This window comes from Pleurodeles waltl, chromosome 8 (genome assembly GCF_031143425.1).
Source record: "Pleurodeles waltl isolate 20211129_DDA chromosome 8, aPleWal1.hap1.20221129, whole genome shotgun sequence".
Lineage (NCBI taxonomy): Eukaryota > Metazoa > Chordata > Amphibia > Caudata > Salamandridae > Pleurodeles > Pleurodeles waltl.
Genome location: NC_090447.1, coordinates 1,280,418,867 through 1,280,440,146, shown reverse-complemented (window position 1 = coordinate 1,280,440,146; position 21,280 = coordinate 1,280,418,867). Strand labels below are relative to the sequence as shown.

Below are 21,280 nucleotides of genomic sequence, written 5' to 3'. Positions count from 1 at the left end.
CTTGGTTAGATCTGTTCGCCTCCACAGAGAACGCGTAATGTCAGCAGTTTTGCACGTTTTCGTCTCGAGTGGAGCTCCGGCCTCCTTTCCGCATATACAACTTCTGACCAGAGTTCTGAAGAAGATCAAGAACGACTGGACCCAAGTAATTCTGGTGGCTCCGGACTGGGCACGGAGAGTATGGTATCCAGAGCTACTGAGCATGACCACCGATCCTCCAGTCAGACTACTTCTGGAGGATCTTCTGTCCCAGCAGCCTGGGACGTTCTCCATCCGAACCTGTCTAATCTTCCCCTTCATGCGTGGATATTGAAAGGCGGCTATTGATGGCTTTTGACCTTCCACCTGAAGTCTGTTATGTTATCTTGGCAGCCAGGCATCCCTCCACACAAACAGTGTACGCCTGTTGTTGGCATAAATTTGTGACATGGTGTACCAACAAGTCTGATTCCCCTCTCTGCGGTTCTTTTGTTCATTCTTTCTTTGGCCCAGCAGAGCTCTTCTTTGGGCACCCTTAAAGGTTACTTATCGGCCATCTCAGCCTTTCTTAGATTGGCTGATCAGCCTTCTCTTTTTGAGTCTCCTATTGTTGGTAGATTACTTAAGGGTCCCACCCATTGGTTTCCTCCCACTCCATTTATCATGCCTCAGTGGAACCTCACTCTTGTCCTTACTTACTTGATGTGTGCTCCTTTTGAGCAGTTACACAATTGTCTCTTACGGCTCCTTACTTTCAAAACTGTTTTTCTTGTTGCCATCACCTCTGCTCGCAGAGTCAGTGAGCTTCAGGCTCTTTATTCAAAGCCCCCATTTTTGTCTGTGCTCCCTGACAAAGTGGTTTTACGCACTTGGGCCTCAATCCTTCTCAAAGTAGTTACACCTTTTCATGTAGGCCAGCCCATCACTTTGCCTACTTTTTACGCACCTCCACATCCTTCTCATGAAGAGGAGAGACTCCACCTTCTGGATCCAAAAAGAGCATTGGCATTCTGCCTCAATCATACTAAAGATTTCTGGGTGGACGATCAATTCTTTGTTGGATATGTGAGTGTGAGGAAAGGGAAGGTTGTTCAAAAGCATGCCATCTCACGATGGGTACTTCTTTGCATCAAAATTTTCTACGCTTTGGCAAAGAAGCAAACCCCTGAGGATTTGTGCGCTCATTCCATCAGAGCAACTGCTGCTTCCACAGCATTAGCACGTGGAGTTCCTGTCCTGGATATCTGCCAGGCAGCAACATGGGCATCTCTGCACACACTTACAAAGCATTACTGCCTGGACAGTCAGGTCTGCAGGGACGGCTACTTTGGTCGTTTTGGTCCTTTAGACTTTCTAGTATGATCTTGGTTCGCAGCCCACCAGCGAGGATGGCATTGCTTGGGTATCTATTATTAGGTAAGGAATCTGCAACTAGAAGTCTCTATCAGATGAGCAAGTTACTAACCTTTGGTAACGATTTATCTGGTAGACATATATTCTAGTTGCAGATTCTTACCGACCCACCCATCCTCCCCGCTTGCGAACTGATTTCTAGGGGCAGGGATTCCTCATTCAGGGCCTTAGCTCTGGCGCACCATTTCCAGTGTTCTTCATGGCTCTGCGCTTTTGGCGTGGAAAGTCGTGAGAAGAAACTGACGTCACGGCGCAGAGGCGGCATCTATGTAAGACTCCCGTTGTCATCACGGCGACCAGGCCCACAGAGTTGCCCAACACCACCTAACGACGCTCAAGGGTACTGCTCGAAGAATATCTCTGGTTCCAGTCTAACACTTGTGGAAAATCTGAATGTAAGGAATCTGCAAGTAGACTGTCTCCACCAGATAAATCGTTACCGAAGGTAATTAACTTGTTCTTTAACAGCCGTTTTATACTTCACTTTCATGATCTCTAATCGTGATGAACACCATGGTTGTTCTAGTTTCTTTTTTTTTTTTGAGTCTTCAGTTTGTTAGTGCACCATTTCACCCCAGAGGCCTTAGGCGTGGACTTATTGCACTGCATGGGTGGTATCTTGTCTAAGGTGTTATTTTTATAGCAAATTATCATATTTCTGTTTCCATTTCTCTGAAGACTGGCTCAGGACTCGGACTGCTAGCTCTTGAGAAAGATTGCCATTGTTTCCAAGAGTGATGGTACCATTACGGTTGACATGGTGGGGAGCTGTTAGCATTAATCTTGTATACTTAAGAGAGTGGTCTGTTCATTGCACTGGTCTAAGGGGAACCGTAAAATCTGTAGGCAAGAGATCCAGCATATGACATGCAATCTGAGTGAGCCCTCTTACTCTTTGAATGAGTTCCATGGCCTTCGAATCCACTTTAAGCCTACTATCAAAGGCAGCCAGGGTATCAGCAACTCAAAATTATAATTGAAGTCACCCAGTTTCAGAAATGGACTAGGTTTAGTAATGTGGCGAGCTAACAGATCCGGCACTAAAATCCTTTTTAGACGCAGGGTGTCTATAAATTAAGGCTACACCAAGTGACTGTAAGGTTGTGTGTACTATCCTAAAATCAAGGGTTTTTGTAGTGCCTGTGTAGATACAGCTCAATTATGGTGCATTTATAAGACTTAAATATAAATGCTAACCTCCCCCTACCCCCAACTTGTCTGCCCTGTTCAGTTTGATTATGCTGTTGTTTTGAGCAATGGCAATATCAAAGTTCAATGTTTAATTGAGACAGTTTTTCTAATGCTGTAAATATCGGGTTTGAGAGTATGAATGGTGTTCCTTATCTCAGTGTTATTACTAGGTATTGAAGGAGCGTTTAAGTGTAAACATTTATCCGTTGCATACTTCAAGGAGTTGAAGAAGAGAGTATGTCATCTTTACCTTCCAGGGGGAAACAACCGAGGTTCTTGTGACATCCAGGCGGAGAGGGTCTTGCCTCTGGCACGCATTTGGCACACATTTGGCTCCCGGGCAGACTGGAATCTTTGTTTCAAATTATCTGGTGTCTGAACCAAAATAATAAGTTATTAACCAAGGATTGAAGTGCCTTGATTATGAACAGTCACTGATGTCATCTTTGTAGTTGCTGCAATATAAGCTTTATATTTGCTAGTGAGATGACCTCTTCCTGTGGTACCGGTCCGGGTGTTCTGGCTATTAATCTGACTGGATGTAACTAAATTATTGAACTCCTGGTTCAGTTTCAAACTACTACATAGACACTTGCTGTAGAGAGCCTTTGAGAAATAACAAAGTAGAGGCAGTTACTACACCAGGGGGTAATACCACAAGAACAGTTAATTATTGGAAAAGAAGCCTTTTGCCTAGCCTTGTCCAGGACTAGTTACACAGCTCACCAGATAACACTGAGAGAGGCGAAAATATCCCGAAATTATCCAACAGAACTCCTGACAGCATTGTTCTATTCAGCATTTACTTTTTCTAGTTAATATGGAAGCTGCTATCTGATAGAGACTTCTGGGGTTATCCTGGAAGCTGAACCTGATACTTCCCATTCAGCAACATATCCCTGTTTTGAAGTTCATATGCTGTGGCCTGAGTTATTAGGCAAAATCTGCTCTTAAAAGGAAGATACGGTTCCTAGGTGGCATGCTGTCACTCGTTTTATAAAGGTCAGTTTTATGCACTTGTCTTTCTATGGTTTCTCTCACAAACGTGTGACATTCCATGTTTTACTTTTGTTAGAAATTAAAACGTGTTGTAGGTTTTTCTGTTGGTGTGTGCGTGTTACAGCATCTTTTATCAAGCTACGACGAAAATAATGAAATGCTGAAAGAATATGCCAGCATACCAGGCTGTTTAACACACAGCAAAATTCCCCTTGACTTTGAGGCCCAAACAAAGATGTCACCAAAGTCCCAGTCTCACAGTGAAACACGGGGTCAGATGAAAGTGCTTAAATCAACACATATTGAATTTAAATGCAGTTATTGGTGCAATCTCTGCATTTAAATTTCCATACTTCCTAATTTTGTGAACTGGGATTACGACACAGGCATTTGACAGTAGGTGCACACAGCTAAACGTGAGTCTCCAGAAGGCTTTGATTCAAATAACTGTTGTTATTGAACAGATGGCAGTGGATACAATGAGCTACTCTTTAGGACGGTACCATATTACCAGGAAGGGCTTGATTCTGCTATTCCAGTTGTAGAAAGCTGTAATTGGGTACATTGCGTCTCCTCTGCCCATTGAGTATCAGAGCAAACAATCAGTCGGCTTCTGAACAGGAGCACCTGTTAGTGCTGCTTCTTAAAGTCTTATCCTGTTGTTCAAAACCAGCTTCACAGGTTTTTGTCCTCTACAGGCAACCTCGCCAGTGCTCTTCCTGTTACAGAGCTAAACAGATAATGCTGAGGGAGGCCAAATATCTTGAAATTATTCAACAGAACTCCCAGACAGCATTGTTCTATTCAGTATTTGTTTTTTCTAGTTAATATGGTAGCTGCTATCTGATAGAGACTTCTACGGTTATTCTTAAAAGAGGCATGTGTCTTTATCATCCCTAGTGAAACAAGAAGGGTACCTTAACACACACGAGGGGTTAGACCAAGAACACATTACACAAAACATAGAAATCTTTTGTGCTTAACTAGTGCAGTTAGCAACCCTGAAACTCATCATTCGTTGCTGTTAAACTTCGTGTGTTTTTGTCAATATCAGCAAAAATTCCTTAAAGTGGAAGCAGCACATTTACCTAATAGTTTAAGACCAATATCTAGGCAAAGAGTTTTGGAATTAATAGAAGGTTACGGAAAAATCATGAATATTATGAGAAGACCTGTGAATTTAAATAATGGTTTTAAATTTGATACACGGTTAATGGTTTATCAAATTTAAAACAAACATTATTATAAAAAAATTCAAAAATGTGTAATCCAGTTACATAGAAAGAAGAAACTAAGGTGAAACCTATTGGCATGAGGGGATGCAGCAAAGATGACAGAAGACTGAGGTAAAGAAGACAGCAAAGAAAGAAGATGGCAGGCAGTAAAGAAGAAAGAAGACAGCGAAGCCAGAAGATGGCATGCAGTAAAGAAGAAAGAAGACGGCAAAGAAAGAAGACACCGAAGAAAGGAGACGTCTGCGGAGAAAGAAGACAGAAGATGGCATGCGGTGAAGAAGAACGAAGATGGCAGCAAAGAAAGAAGACGATATGCAGAAAGAAAAACGAAGACGGCAAAGAAGACAGAAGACGGCAGCAAAGAAAGAAGATGTCAGCAAAGTAAGAAGACGGCATGCAGAAAGACAAATGAAGACTGCAAACAAGTTGTCAGCAAAGTAAGAAGATGGCATGCAGAAAGACAAAGGAAGACTGCAAAGAACATGACTGCTACGAACAAATAAGTCGTCAGCTAAGAAAGAAGACAGCATGCAGAAAGAAAAAAGAAGTACCTTCAGCGTCTTAACCAGAGGAAGGGCACTGGCCAGTGTCCAATGGGAAGTGACCGAGGGGAGTACTTGGTCCACAGGCAACTTGACGACAAGATAGGCGAAGAAGACAAACGGGAAGTGACATGCATAAGAGGTGCTGGTCAGTAAATCAGAGCGGCGTTGGAGTAAGCCAATGGTAAGTTCAGGACAGTTATGGGCTGTTTCTACGCCCCTTTTAAGTTTTTTTTTTTTTTTTTTTTTTTTTTTTTTTTTTTTTTTTCTCAATTAAGAATAGATTTCGCAAGCAGTGCGCAAGCGGTCAAGCACGCATGCAAGTGAAACCTTAAAAGGTACTTGCAACCCTGAGCTACATTTTGAACTCCATTATTATATCCAAAAAGCATTGTGGATAAACCGTGATGCATGTTGTCCCTATTTTAAAATACATTTTAACACTAGTTTTAATTCAGCGCTGAAAGATATGCATTCGTTTGTCTATTACTCAGAAAAATCTTTTAAATAAACCAGGTGGCATCAATTTTTTAACTGAAACGTGCTCCATAGTCTTATACTATTACAGAAAACCCCACTCTCTACGATTCTGCTGCAGAACGAGACAGATAAAGCCCAGAGGGTGTGCTGTTCTTGGCAATAGGGAGGTACTGTTCAAACAATGATTACATATTGTAAGCAATACCAACATGCCAGTCTGTTTTACACTCCGGTTTTAATGTCCTTTGAAGTATCATGAAGGCATTATTGCCTCATTGAACAAGTAGATTTGGTGTATGTTTGCTTCAAATATATAACTTTGCCATGAGTGGCACTGAAACATCCACCTTTTTCAGTGCCATCAATACATTGAAACATACTGTTGGAGCGAGACAACGTTTTTCCACGTTTAGTTGTCTGGAACTCATTTAATAAAATCCAGAATACTAAAAAAAAATATATATATATATCCATCTTTTCAAAGAGCCCTCCCTTTACCAAATACATTTGGGGCTGGGGAGCGTCCACATTCAGAATTTTTGTATATCAGTAATCGAACACACAGCCTGCTGTATGGTCATTATTCATGGCTATTACAGATTCAGCATTGCGCTCCTTTAAAAAGTTACACAGTATAAATTTATATAGCTCAGATAATAAATAATCATTGCTCTGTCTTTAGCACCCCGAAAAGTGACGTGGTTGTGTGAAGCACTTTTGTTCGTATATGCAGATTTACCTAGCCATACATCCGCCACGTTCCTGCTTCTTAGGCAGTTACTGTTCTATACGAATAGCTCTGGAGAGACAGAAGACATAGCCCAGAAGCGTGTACATCTGCTGCTACTAATTTACATTTCTAAAGCCAGAGTGTGATGGGTGTAACCTCACTGCTTCCTCACATTTTGATCTTCATTGTGCACATTTTCCCACCTCTCCAAGCAGAACCACTAAATCACATCTAATGCCCACATATTTTTTCAACTGTAAATCTTTCAGTTCCATCTACAAGGGGTTATAAAAGCTGACAGCAAAGAACTACATCTTACTGTTTGGAGTCATGTAGACTAAACAATGCAAAGACGGACGTAAATGTAACCTCTCGTCTGAAACCATAATTTCTGTTTTCAGCTTTTATTTCCATGGAAATCCAATAGCGGATGCAGCCCAGACCTTAGTAGTAGTAGTAGCTATGGTAGTAAAGAGTGGCCTCTGCGCTGTGAGATGCAGACATCTCGAAGGTGCCCTGTTTGTAAATGAGACCTCTCTCTAATTCGTAGCAAATACGTCAGAGACTATCCGGTAGAACAGCCAGTTTCTTGCTTCTGCAGTAGTAGGGGACTACCTCTAGGCAAGAAAGAAAGAAGTGTAGAAAGAAGAGAGAAGACGGCATGCGGTAAAGAAGACAGCGAAGAAAGAAGACAAAAGACTGCATGTGGGAAAGAAGAATGAAGACAGCACACAAAGAAGACATCAGTGAAGAAAAAACTGTATGCAGAAAGAAAAAAGACGGCAATGAAGAAAGAAGACTTCAGTGAACAAAAGAAAACGTCTGCAAAGTAACAAGACGGCTTGCGTGAAGAAAAAGATCAGCAGGAAGGACGTGCAGACTTGTTGGCCAAGCAGAAACGAGTGCTGTTGGAGTAAGCCAATGGTAAGTTCAGGTAAGTGAGAGGCTGGTTCTAGGACTTTTTTTTTTTTTTGTATTAACAATAGATTTCGCAAGTGTGCTTGCAGGCGAAACCTAAAAATGTGAATTTGGATTCCATCTGGAATACTGACTTACTCATACTTCTTGGCTCAAGTTTCAACTGGCCAAGTAGGACCCTGGCTCGTATATTTACACTGGACCACCTTGGTCCCCCACTAGCCCCTCAGATATTTGCAAACCTATCAACTAAATATCACCTAAACAGTGTGGAATTCTACCAATTCCTTAAATTGAAATACATCCAAACTTACTCACATTCTCTTCCCCATCTGTTCTAGATCTGATAGCCTTATGCAATTGTAGTGATCACTTTGTTTCCAGTCTACAGCGTCCTACTTTCCAAGCTGTCTAAGTTACTGACTTCTGCTCAATTCAAATGGGAATGTGAAACCAATATAGACAACTCCCCTTATAATTGGCAAGAGATATGAACCTCTAGTTTTAAATATAAAATCATGCCTTCCCTGTCGCAAACCAAATATCATCTTCTACATAGATCTTTTTGGACTCCGCAACGTGTGTAAGAAATGAAATTAAGAAATGACCCGATATGCTGGAATTGTCCTTTTACAGCAGGAGACCTTACTCACATTTTTTTTTAAATCTGATAGAGACCTCTAGCTGCAGATTCCTTACCTTTGAATTTCCCAGGTGTCAGGCTGGATCCGGTAACATTTGCTTGAGCAGTACCCCTGCATGCACCATCAGGTGGCACAGCTCAGTTCAGCGTGGTATCATTGGCACTGAATGTGACATTACAGTCATCTATATAGGCGCCACCCAGGCACGTGGACATCTGTTCTTTACTCTCCACGCCAGTTCGCGCGGATCCGCTGTTTGTTTTTTGACAGGCTTTTTGCGAAGTTTTGTCCAGTATTTTTTGTAAGGTATGTTGATGACATCTAGGAAGATAGCATTCAAGCCATGTAGCACCTGTCACCGTGTCATGTCTGTTACGGACCCTCACCTTGTCTGCAATGGCACCTAGGCTTTGAGGGAGCGGTCCCCAAAGCTGCTTGCCGCCTGGCAGTGGACGCCATCCAGCGCGACTCCTAGGAGGTCACAGTCCAGGTCGAGGAGAAGGTTGTGGGACCGCTCCACGAGCCCCAAGTCTTTTTCGCCCCACTCGAGGTTCTCGGGTACACTCGTGAAAGAGGCACAAGAAGAATAAGAAGTCTAAGCTTACTTCAACTTCGCCTCATCTGTCAGCTGATGTGGCAAGCCTGGAACATTGACGTTCCAGGCAGGGTTCTGCGGAAATGGTGCCAGGTCCAACTCCGCGCCTCCTTCCATTTCTGGGAATCGCAGTAACCCCTGCTAAAGTGAAGGACTTTTACGAGGCCTTGCGCCGCTTATTTGAGCTGGCCGAACCCTCCAGAGTGCCTATGGGCCCCGCGGGGGTCAGAGAAGGCCCCTATAAGGTTCTGCATCGGCGGCTTTGGCCTCTTCTCCGATGTGGTGTCATGGATCAGATTCCGGATCGGCACAGGCCGTACCCTTGTGACTACCTTTGGAGCCCATCCCAACGCCAGCCCCATTCTGATTCCAAACGATCCGGAGGCGGGAACAGCATCGCGCAATGCTGATTCTGGTGCCACAGGTGCCAGATCTTTGCCTGAACCTTATTGTCAACAGCCAGGCATGGAAGAAGATTTGGAGGAGTCACTGGACCCTTTAGAACACCAGTTAGAGACATCTATGGACTGGTATGAGGAAGTAGGAGAGTCTAGTGGACTGGACACCTCTCCAGATACTGGCTTTCTCCCCCATCCCACCTCCACCATGGCTGCGGAGCAGGGAGCTTCTTAAGTAACTGTGGTGCGAAGTACACCAGAGGTCCTCGACCTCAAACTCCACTAGGTGGCGGTCAAGACAAACCTCTTGACTGAAGTGCTTCATCCTGGGGCCTCCACTTCTGAACCCCTTCTGCCCTTTAATGAGGCACTCACAGACCTCCTGCTGGGAACTTGGTCCAAGCCCAGCACTAGGGCTCCTGTAAATAGGACGATTGCCCGCTCCAATAGCCATGCACCAGGAAACCCTAGTTTCCTCAGCCGACACCCCACTCTTGAGAGGTTGGTAGTCCAAGCCTCATCTTCCCACGGTGCATTCCTCTCCGCTCCCCCAGACAGGTAATCCAAGAGGCTGGACCAGCTTGGGAAGAAGATGTTTTCTTCCACCATTCTGGCCTTGAGTTCGGTAAACACCTCATGCTTATTGGGCTATTTATCGCACACCTTATAGGATACGATTGTGCAAGTGCTGCAAATGGTCCAGGAGGAGGCCCAGGCCATCCTCTCCCAAGCAATGAAAGATGGGAGGGACGCAGCAAGGTTCACCATTTGGTGTGGCCTGGATATGACTGATTTGCAGGGCAGAGCGGTTTCATCGACGGTGGCCTTACGGCACCATGCCTGGCTGAGAACATCTGGCTTTTCGAGAGATGTCGAGGCAAACCTTATAGACATGCCTTTTGATGGGACTCGCTTGTTTGGTGAGAAGGCAGACTTGGCGCTGGAGCGCTTGATGGACTTTTAGGCTACGGCCAAGTTCTTGGGCCTCTTGGTGACCCCTCGTCCACTGTCTGCCTTTCTCACACCACCGCACCAGTCCTGTGCTAGCCCCTATTGTGCTCAAGCTTCCCAAGCTAAGCAAGGACATGGGTGTACAGTGTCTTCAAACCTAGATGGTCTGGAAGCCAAAAGTCATCTGGCACCCAGCCTCCAGCAGCTTCAGCCTTCAAGCCTTCCTAGCTTGATTCTGCAGGGCCATGCTTGTTCAGTTGAAGGAGAATTCAGCATCATTTCCTCCACTGGCAGTCCATTATATCAGATGCTTGGGTTCTGCAGATCATTCCGAAGGGCTATGCTCTGCCTTTACAATCCTTTCCTTCCCCAATACTGCCAACATTCGAACGGCTGGTAGAGGATCATTTGTCACTGCTCAGAAGGTAAGTTATGGCTCTCTTGGCCAAGGGAGCCATAGAAAGGGTCCTAATGTTTTTCCTGCTACTTTCTAATACCCAAAAAGAACAATGGTCTTTGCTCAGGTTTTGTCTGCCCTAAACCTAGAAGACTTGTTGGTAGCGCTGGACTTGCAGGATGCATGTTTTCACATTCCAATATTTCCTGCCCATAGGCATTATCTGCGGTTCACAGCAGGCCATGAGCACTTTCAGTTCATTGTGCTCCCATTTGGCCTTACCAGCGCCCCTCAGGTGTTCACTAAGGTGGTCACAGCTCATCTGCACTGTTTAGGTGTTTCAGTCTTTCCCCTACCTTGACGACTGGCTGTTGAAGGCGGGCTCACCCCAGGCTTTTGTCTCCCACCTGCAGACTACGGCGAACCTTCTGCGTTCACTGGGATTCACTAAAAAAGTGTTAACTTCACACTTGACTCCTTCTCAGACTCTCTCTTTCATATGAAAAGTTCTGGAGACAGTGCCGTTTTAGGCTTATACTTCAGAGCAGCAAGTCCAGGATATTCAGGTTCTGATAGCGATGTTTCACACTCTATCTTGGGTTTCGGTGAGACTGGCTCAGGCGGCTGGGCCTCATGGCCTCCTGTATCCTGCTGGTAAATTGGGCCACACGGCATATGCAGGCTCTGCAGTGGTACCTGAAGTTCCAGTGGGCGCAGAATCTGGGAAATCTCTCCAAATCTTAGCGGGAGCTGCAAAAGACCTGCAGTGGTGGATTAAGAACTGCAATTGGGTTAAAGACAGACTTCTCTCTCTTCCCTAAAAACACCTCACAGTAGTGACAAATGCGTTCCTTCTGGGATGAGGTGGCCATCTGGGAGAGGACTCTGGTGTTCGGCGGAATCCAGGCTCCACATCAATCTGCTAGAGCTCCGGGTGACTCAGTTAGCATTGAAGGCATTTCTTCCATCTGTCAGTGGGAAGTTAGTGCAGTTATTCACTGATAACATCACCACTATGTGGTACTGCAACAAGCAGGGCGGGTGGGGTCGTGAACCTTTTGTCAAGAGGCACTGCGTCTCAGGGCATGGCTGAAACAGCAGGGCATAACTGTGATGGTTCCTTGCCTGGCACCTTCTCTGAATGCCAGGGTGGACAAACTCTGCTGTCGATGCCTAACGGATCACGAATGGTGTCTCGACTCGGAAGTGGCACAAAGGCTTTCAGCAGTGGGGATAGCCTTGGTTACATCTGTTCGCCACCGGAGAGAATGCGCAATGTAAGCAGTATTGCGCGTTTGGGGCTTCCAAGGCAGCAATCGCTCAGCAACACTTTTTGTTGCGAGTGGACCTCAGGCCTACTGTACACCTTTCCGCCGATACCACTTCTGCCCAGAGTTCTCAAGAAGATTAAGAACGACCAGGCCCAAGTAATCCTTGTGGCTCTAGCTTGGTAATGGGTAGTCTGGTATCCCAAGCTTCTGAAAATGAGCATCGATCCTCCGATTAAGCTGCCCCTTTGGGAGGATCTTCTGTTGCAGCAGCAGGGGAGGGTTCACTACCCAAACCTGTCAACTCTGCGCCTTCATGCATGGAGATTGAGCAGTGACAGTTGACAGCATTCAACCTTCCTCCTGAAGTTTGTGATGTTATTTCAGCAACCAGACGTTCCTCCACAAAAACAGTATATACCTCCTGTTGGCAAAGATTTGTAAAATATTGTACAGAGAAGTCTTTAGATCCTCTTTCTGCTTCTCTTTCTGATCTTGTTTTCATTCTGTCCTTTGCCCAGCAGGGCTCTGCTCTTGGCTCTCTTATGGGGCTATCTGTCTGCCTTATGTGCTTTTCTGCTGCTGCCTGACCAACCCTCTTTAAGTCCCCTATTGTAAATAGATTTTAAAAAAGGCCTTGTAAATATGTTTCACCTTTTGCACTTTGTTATGCCTTAGTGGGACCTGAACTAAGTTCTCACATACCTCATGTGTGCTCCGTTTGAACCACTCCACAACTGCCCCCTCTAGCTGCTCCCCATCAAAACAGCTTTTCTCGTGGACATAACATCTATAAGAGGGTGAGTGAGCTGCAGGCCTTGTCATCCAAGCCCCCATATTTCACAGCGTTTCCTGACAAAGTGGTGCTTTACATCCATGTCTCTTTCCTTTCAAAGGTGGTGACCCCATTTCATTTGGGACAGACTGTCAGCCTGCCTAGGATGTAAAGAAGAGGAGCAACTCCACCAAGTGGTTGTAAAACTGTACTTAGTAACTGGAAAAGCTCCCCCAAAAATCTCTTTCCAAGCTTGGAAATAACTGTTCTCTCGTAGGGGATTTCCATGTATAGTCATAAGCACTGAATAGTTCCGCGCGCCTGCGGGGACCCCGGAGCACTGTTGTGTAATATATTCTTAAGTGCAATCATCAGCTCCTTGACAAAAAAGGTCTGTGAAAAACCCTTAAGAATAACAATGTGCAGCCTATGTGAACAGCTACACAGGCCAAATTGTTAGAAGAAAAAACAGTTGTAGTGTAAATTCACGTTTAAACCTCAATTTATTCTATAAATACATAAATACATTCTCATATTTTATTTACATCTCTCATGAGAATAAAACAATGTAGGGCAGTGTAGCCCATAGGCTGCCATTATACAGAATGAAAATAGAGCTGTGCCTTTAAGAAAGTAAAGTCTTCCTGTTTCCCATCATGCACAGCAAAAGGCAGTTGCCTCAGTTCTTTTTTCCGGCTCCTTTCTGACAGAACCCTGAAGCATTGAGCTCTACCTCACAAAATCCTTTTGTGACAGAAATTCATTTAAAATCTTTTGAATTTCAATTTCACTCGACGTTTTTAACATTGAGTGATCATTTTCTACTTTTTTCTGTTAGATTCTGACAGAATTTTGAGGTTTTTCTACTTCAGAAATGCCTTCACTGTTTGACAAATGCCCTTCTTGTGGCAGAAAAAAGGCCAAAACAGATCCACATCGGGTCTGCATAATTTGCCTTCCATCCAGCCACAAACCGGAGTCGTGTGACATCTGCAAAACCTTCTCCAGAAGGACCCTTCGTGACAGGGAGAAGATCCGACTCCAGGCGAAAGAGGACAGGAGGAAAAGTGGTCGTTCTACCACAGAGCGAGGAGAAGGTCAGTCTTCTACCAGGGCTCACACTGTTTCCTCTATAACTCCGACCAGACCGCCTCAAAAACGGCACAGGTCTCCGACGACGTCGAGGGCGTCGACGTCGAGGCAAGGAACGGCGCCAACATGCTCGCCGTCGAGGAGTGGTTCGCCGGCGAGAAAGAGACATCGCTCGCCGTCGACGACGATTTCGCCGTCGAGACGGCGTGGACTTTCGCCGTCGAGATCTGGGTCGCCGTCGACACGGTGAGGACGTTCCACGTCGAGGAGATCTGAATCCGGCTCGCCGTCGACACGGCGAGAGCGATCAACGTCGAGGGGTGCTCGACGTCGTAGGCGTTCACCGTCATCACGGCGACGTCGAGGGTCGTCGTCGAGAGATTCTCAACGGCGAGAAGAATCGACGGCGAAGGGCACTCGCCGTCACCGTACTTCGACGTCGAGGAGTGTGTCGACGTCGAGACAATCAAAAAGACCTAGAAGGGTTTATACAACCTCGGAATCCTCTGCTTCACTCATCCTCCTTCCAGCGTCTCCACAACTCTCTCCTCGACAATCACCATTGCCACAGACGCCGGTAACACCTACGGCGCCTCTTCCGGCTCCTCCTTCAGAGTCTGTTTTGAGGACTCCAACGCGGTCTGTAAGACGTTCGGGACATTCCTCTAGACGCTCTTCTTCCTCTCGGCACCGTCATGAATCACAGAGATCTCCGCATTCACATCACAGGCGTTCTTCTTCGTCTACACGGGACTACTCTCCAACCCTATCGGACTCACCGTCCCCGAGAGTGTCCCCCATAGATGATGTGAATACGTTCCAGGAGGTCTTAGTACGAGGGGCGACCAAGCTGAACATCCCGCTGGCGGTACCTGCCCCATCGACGTCAGTGATCTTCGAGACCTTGCATCACAGGACATCTTCCAGACCTTTGCTTCCACTGGTTCCAGGTCTCCTTGAACCAGCAATGGATATTTTCCTTGCACCGGCCGCAACAAAGTCTGCTCCTTCCAGACTTATTAAAAAATATCGTCCACCAGAACAAGATCCTCTATTCTTGAGGTCGGACCCAGTACCTGATTCGGTGGTCATAGTAGCGGCAAAGAAACTGCATTCAACCTCACCGTCTTCTTCTTCGCCTCCAGATAAAGAGAGCAGAAAGATAGATGCTGCAGGACGAAAAGTATGTTCTACTGCAGCCGTCACGATGAAGGCAGCCAGCGCTACTGCGTTATTAGGGCGATACGACCGTGCCCTCTGGGACTCTTTAATGCAGTTTGCGGAACATCTTCCTAAGGATAAAAGGGAAGATTTCCTGGAGGTCGTGGGTGAGGGAGCCATGGTTTCTAACCAAATTATAAGTGCTGCAGCTGACTCTTCGGTGCTATCCGCACACAATTATGCACACGGGATAGCGCTCAGAAGGCATGCATGGTTGAGACTTACATCATTCAAACCTGAAGCGCAGCAGAGAATACAAAACTTGCCTTTCTCGGGCTCCACCTTGTTCGGTTCTCATGCCGATGACGAGATGGCTAGAATGAAGGCTGAACTAGATACCCTGAAAGCGGTAGGCATGGAAACACCGAAAGAACAAAGAAAGGTTTTCCGGCCATATCAACGACGACTTTTCACCCACCGGTATCAGTCGCCACACTGGATGTCTTCGCGCCCCCATCAGCAGCAACAACAGCAGCATCAAAGGGGTTTCTCCACTCAGCGAAGGTCGACAAGGGGTCATTCAACACCTCAAACTCAGGCAACTCGACAGGCTCCCACGTCTAAGCCCTGAATCTTTGCTTCCCCCTCCTCCGTTATCCACTCCGGTAGGGGGAAGTATCTCAAATCATCTGGACGAGTGGCTACGCATCACAACAGACGCCTGGGTATTGAATATTGTGAGACAAGGTTACACTCTCAGATTCACCAGTTCTCCACCATCTGTTCCACCCAAAACAGCCAACCACCATCTCGAAGCTCTACAGTTAGAGGTCAATATCCTATTGCAAAAAAGAGCCCTAGAACCCGTTCCCATCAGCCAACAAGGGAAGGGGATTTATTCGAGATATTTCCTTGTACCGAAAAAAGCAAATGGATTTGCAAAGAAAAATTCAGGATGTTAGCCTTACACCAAATTTACCCACATCTACGTCAGGGCGACTGGCTCTGTGCGATAGATCTTTGCGACGCTTACTTTCATATCCCAGTAACCAAGAAACATCGAAAATTCCTAAGGTTCACCGTCGGAAAACGCCATTACCAATTTGCAGTTCTACCTTTCGGCCTAAAATCAGCGCCGAGAACTTTTTCCAAATGCATGGCGGTAGTAGCCGCCCACTTGAGGAAACAGCGAATATTCGTCTACCCCTATCTAGACGATTGGCTCATAAAGGCCTCCAGTTGTCTCGAGGCACAACAACATTTCGAATGGACTCTACAACTGCTGCAAAAACTTGGTCTTCAAGTCAATCTCCTGAAATCTACAGCAACACCTGTTCAGAGGTTGCATTACTTAGGGGCCATTGTAGATACCAGGCTAGGAAAGGTGTTTCCTTCGGAGGAACGACGGTTATCGAGTCTCCAAAAGTGCAAACAACTGCAGGAAAGACCTCAAGCCACTGCAAGAATAATAGCTTCTCTACTGGGCTCGATGGCGTCTTGTATCCATCTGGTTCCCAATGCTCGCCTCCATATGAGACCATTGCAGGAAAATCTGGAGGATCAGTGGTGTCAACTGAGGGACGATTGGGAGAACAAAGTCCTTCTTTCTCCTCACACCCTACAATCCCTCAAGTGGTGGTGTTTACCCAGCAATCTCTTGGTGGGGCTTCCGTTCCAACAACGGCCTCCATCTCAAACCATCGTAACAGATGCGTCACTGCTCGGATGGGGGGCGCACATGGAACATCTTCGAGTCCAAGGCGAGTGGTCACAGAGAGAGAGTCTCTATCACATCAACCTGCTGGAACTTCGCGCAGTCCACCTTGCGCTCAAAGCCTTCCTTCCCTCTCTGAGAACGGAAACTCTCCTTCTCCAGACAGACAACGTGGCCACTATGTACTACGTGAACAAACAAGGAGGCACCAGGTCCAGAATTTTATCCAGAGAGGCTCAGACAATCTGGCATTGGCTTCTAGCCAGGAACCTGTCGCTAGTGGCAACTCGCCTGCCCGGCATCCAGAATGTTCAAGCGGATGCCCTCAGTCGGGTAATGGACGAGAACCACGAATGGGTACTACACGACAACGTCGTTCATTCCATTTTCGCACTCTGGGGTACCCCCTCTACAGACCTATTCGCAACCCCAAAAAACAAAAAATGCCAAAACTTCGCCTTCAGATATTACCATCCAGGGACACTGGGGAATGCCCTGTGGATAAGCTGGTCAGGAGCATTTCTTTACGCCTTTCCACCGCTTCCCCTGATTCCGGCGGTCCTCCAGAAGCTGTCCAATGCTCAGACCAAAATGATCCTAATTGCTCCGGAGTGGCCACGCCAGTGGTGGTTCCCAGACCTTCTTCACCGGTCACTCAAACCACACATCAGGCTACCATATCGTCCGGACCTTCTCACGAAGTTCAGAGGGCAGATATCTCATCCCAACCCCTCATCGTTGAGTTTGGCAGCATGGCTCCTGAGCTAGTGCAATATGGACACTTGAACCTACCTCAGGACTGTATGGAAATTCTGAAGGAAGCAAAGCGCCCTTCCACACGATCAGCCTATGCAAGCAAGTGGAAGAGATTCTGCATTTGGTGTTTACACAACAACATTGACCCGGTTTCCTGTGGAGAACAATCTATCCTGCCATACTTGTTAAGTTTGGCAAAATCGGGCTTACAACTGTCGTCAATAAAAGTTCACTTGGCGGCGGTAACGGCATACAGAAAGAGTCCTTCACAAACTTCCTTTTTTCGGATTCCGATTATTAAGGATTTCCTAGAAGGTTTAAAGAAGGTTTTTCCTCCCATTAGAAAGCCTTCTCCTCCATGGGAACTGAACGTTGTGTTATCACGTCTGATGCTGCCGCCATTCGAGCCGATACATAAGGCATCGCTGCAGCATCTCACATGGAAAGCTGCTTTTCTGGTGGCAATCACTTCAGCGCGTAGGGTCAGCGAAATCCAGGCCCTTTGTGCTCAGGAACCCTACACGGTTTTTCATTCTGCGAAAGTGGTAATGAGAACTCATCCAAAATTTTTACCTAAGGTAGTCTCCGACTTCCATGTGAACCAAACAATTTCATTACCGACTTTCTTTCAGAATCCAGCTACTCCTGCTGAGAGAACTCTGCACTCTCTGGATGTAAAGAGAGTCTTGAAATTTTACTTGGACAGGACAAAAAGCTTACGAAAATCACAACAGCTTTTTATTAACTATGGCCCAATCAGAACAGGTTTGGGCACATCTAAACAATCTTTATCCAGGTGGATTGTTTCATGTATAATGTTATGTTATCAGTTATCAAACAAATCCCTTGGTGGTAGGCCAAAAGCCCACTCTACCAGAGGGAAAGCAGCTACTGTAGCCTTGATGATAAATGTCCCTTTGGCAGAAATATGCAAGGCTGCCACTTGGAGGTCGGTCCATACCTTTACTAAGCATTACTGCCTTGATACAGACGCTAGGGCAGATGCGCAGGTTGGACAGGCCTTGCTCAAGAATTTGTTTGCATGATTCATGTTTTCTCAGTATTCTTATGTCTACTCCACCGCGGTTATGGGGATGGGCTTGCTACTCTATTCAGTGCTTATGACTATACATGGAAAACCCCTACGAGAGAAGGAGTGGTTTCTTATCTGTAACTCCAGTTCTCTCGTAGGGGTATTTCCATGATAGTCATAAGCAACCCTCCCTCCTCCCCGGTGGAGTTGACATAGAACATGAATATTATTGAGGTTGGTACTCCAACAAATGTTTTGTTTCTTCATGTCAGGTTACTAGTCTCCAAAAAAGAACTGAGGCAACTGCCTTTTGCTGTGCATGATGGGAAACAGGAAGACTTTACTTTCTTAAAGGCACAGCTCTATTTTCATTCTGTATAATGGCAGCCTATGGGCTACACTGCCCTACATTGTTTTATTCTCATGAGAGGTGTAAATAAAATATGAGAATGTATTTATTTATGTATTTATAGAATAAATTGAGGTTTAAACGTGAATTTACACTACAACTGTTTTTTCTTCTAACAATTTGGCCTGTGTAGCTGTTCACATAGGCTGCACATTGTTATTCTTAAGTGTTTTTCACAGACCTTTTTTGTCAAGGAGCTCATGATTGCACTTAAGAATATATTACACAACAGTGCTCCGGGGTCCCCGCAGGCGCGCGGAACTATTCAGTGCTTATGACTATCATGGAAATACCCCTACGAGAGAACTGGAGTTACAGGTAAGAAACCATTCCTTATTCTCCACGAGAGGAGCGGATAACCTCACATTATAGCAGTTCCCTTGGAGGCACCAGACCCATAAGGGAAAAACTAGACCTCTATCTTGATCAAATTAAGTCTCTGTGAATATTGGACTCGACACTAATGGTATTTCATTGATAATGCTCACATGTTTCGCAGTCTTATTGTGTTATCTCTACTCATTTCTACTGTATTATCCTTTTTTTCCTCTCATCACTTTCCTATTATTTATTATTAAGCGGTCTTGTTCATAGCCTTCCATACGATTCTTGAAATGCATAACCAAATGCAAAGACAGTCTGTATATTTGTTTTCCCAGTAGATGCATAACCTGTGTTCAGTTTTCTTAAAGCCAGTAAATTGTTCTGAAATTAAAAAAATAAAAGGTACAGAACGCAAATAGCAAAGCATTCCTATCTAAAAGTTATACATCAGATATGTGGCTTAGAAAATTGCCTTCTACTAGCCTTAATATGTGCTTAGTGAAATGGCATTTCAATTAAACTACCAGACCTACAATTCCGTGATGAGTTACCTGAAGGCTAATTTAAAGTTTGCTTATTAGAAGGGCTTTGTATTCAAACTGATGTGGTGCCTGATGTTTTACATATAGACAACTAATATTTGAGGCTTTCATGCAGTTTTGCAGTGGCCACTGCGTCCTAGAAAAAGACAGAGCTCAATGGTTGGGGGGCTGCATCATATTGCAGCACACTAAAGCAGACAGGCCAAGCTTGGGATTAATATCTGTCTACTCGAAAAGATGAGGTGCTTCTTGGTGAAAAGCTGCAACATGAAGGCCACCCACTCATTCACCAAGCACTACTATCTGGACCTGCAAACTCGAAGGAGGTCCACTGTGGGAGGAGCAGTACTGTGTCATCTTTTGAGGCACAATGAGCCTTTTCCCTACTGTGTGCCAGTTTTGATTTGCGCATTTGACTCTGACTGACATCCGCGCTTTGTAATTATAGTTGAAAGTAGGTATCTTTTTATTTCCTCCTTCTCTTCTGTCCCAGTTTTGGACTACGTTCTCCAGTTTCAAAGAACAGGTGGGCCTGGTGGAAACTTTAGTAAACTGTTTTGGAAACAGACAGAATTGATTCCTCATTTGCACAAGCCAACATGGCGGCCTGACAAGCGATGTAGCTTCTTTTCTTTTTGTCCCCTCTCACTGCTCTTGGCTCTCCACTACTAAATTAAATACACACTTTCGTGAAAAGCAGTACTTGTGTAACAAAGATTTATACGTTATTTGGCTGTTCTATGTCTCAACTTAATGAAGTACAGCCTGTGCAGAAAATCCTAAGTACAATTGATGGCACACACTTCGAATTATGGAACTCTTACTTTGAAACCTTGTTGAAACTCCAACTTAGTTTTACTTCAAAACACTACATTGTGAAATTTAATTTTCACTCAGTTTTTGTGATTTTCCTCTATTTTTTTGTGTGTGTTCAGCATATGTAATGGCTTATAGGAAGATGCATGATTCTTTGATGCAGGACGCAGGTACACCCAACTTTTTTTTTTTTTTTTGCTGGTTGTCATTTGGGTTGTCAACCATGCTGGGTTGGTGGCTTTACGCGCATATTTCGGATAAATATTTGTATTATTTCCTATATGTTTGTTTATGGTAAATCCTTCAATTAGGCGTGTAGCCCAGGCCAAAAGGACCTCAACATTAGAACAAAGTTTTTGTAAATTCAAATGCTTGTGCATATTCATAGCAGACAAAGTTGGGTGGTTAATGTTATGGCCAGATTTGTGATGCTGCATAATTAGTAATTAGAATCCCGTTAGTGTGTTATGTTGTTCATCATTTCCACATAATATTAATTTCTTTACTTTTTTCTCCAAGCTTCAAAAATTACTTACGATGGACCCGATAAAGAGAATTACCTCAGAACAAGCTATGCAGGATCCGTATTTCTTAGAAGATCCACTTCCGACTTCAGAGTATGTATACTTTCTGATCAGTCTTCTAACAGCACTGACTGTGATCTACCCTCTTCATTTGTAATGGTGGTGAAGCCTTTCTTTTCTCTGCGAACCCCCCACATCATCCCCCTTTTTCTCTACCCCCACCCACCCAACTTGACAAATCAGCCTGAAACGTTCAGTACAGCAGATGAACTAACTAGTAGTGTGGTGGTGGAGATTGGTTGGGGTTTGCTCTTGCTGCAGGCACTGAGATCAGAAGCAGTGGGTTAACATCCCGGGGAACTTCTTCGTGATAGGCTTTGGATTTGATGTATGT

At 45.1% G+C, this 21,280-nt stretch overlaps 1 protein-coding gene across 5 annotated transcripts in view; it reads left to right on the top strand.

Moving 5' to 3' along the window:
- Positions 1–21,280, top strand: part of CDK8 (cyclin dependent kinase 8) — a 208,581-nt gene that overhangs the window by 152,395 nt on the left and 34,906 nt on the right. For all 5 annotated transcript variants that reach the window (XR_011194600.1, XM_069202230.1, XM_069202228.1 and 2 more), the window contains one exon: positions 20,882–20,979. Coding sequence is in view for 4 of the 5 variants with exons in the window: in XM_069202230.1 (XP_069058331.1) it covers positions 20,882–20,979 (98 nt within the window). In the remaining variant the exon portion in view is untranslated. The remainder of the gene's footprint in view (positions 1–20,881; positions 20,980–21,280) is intronic.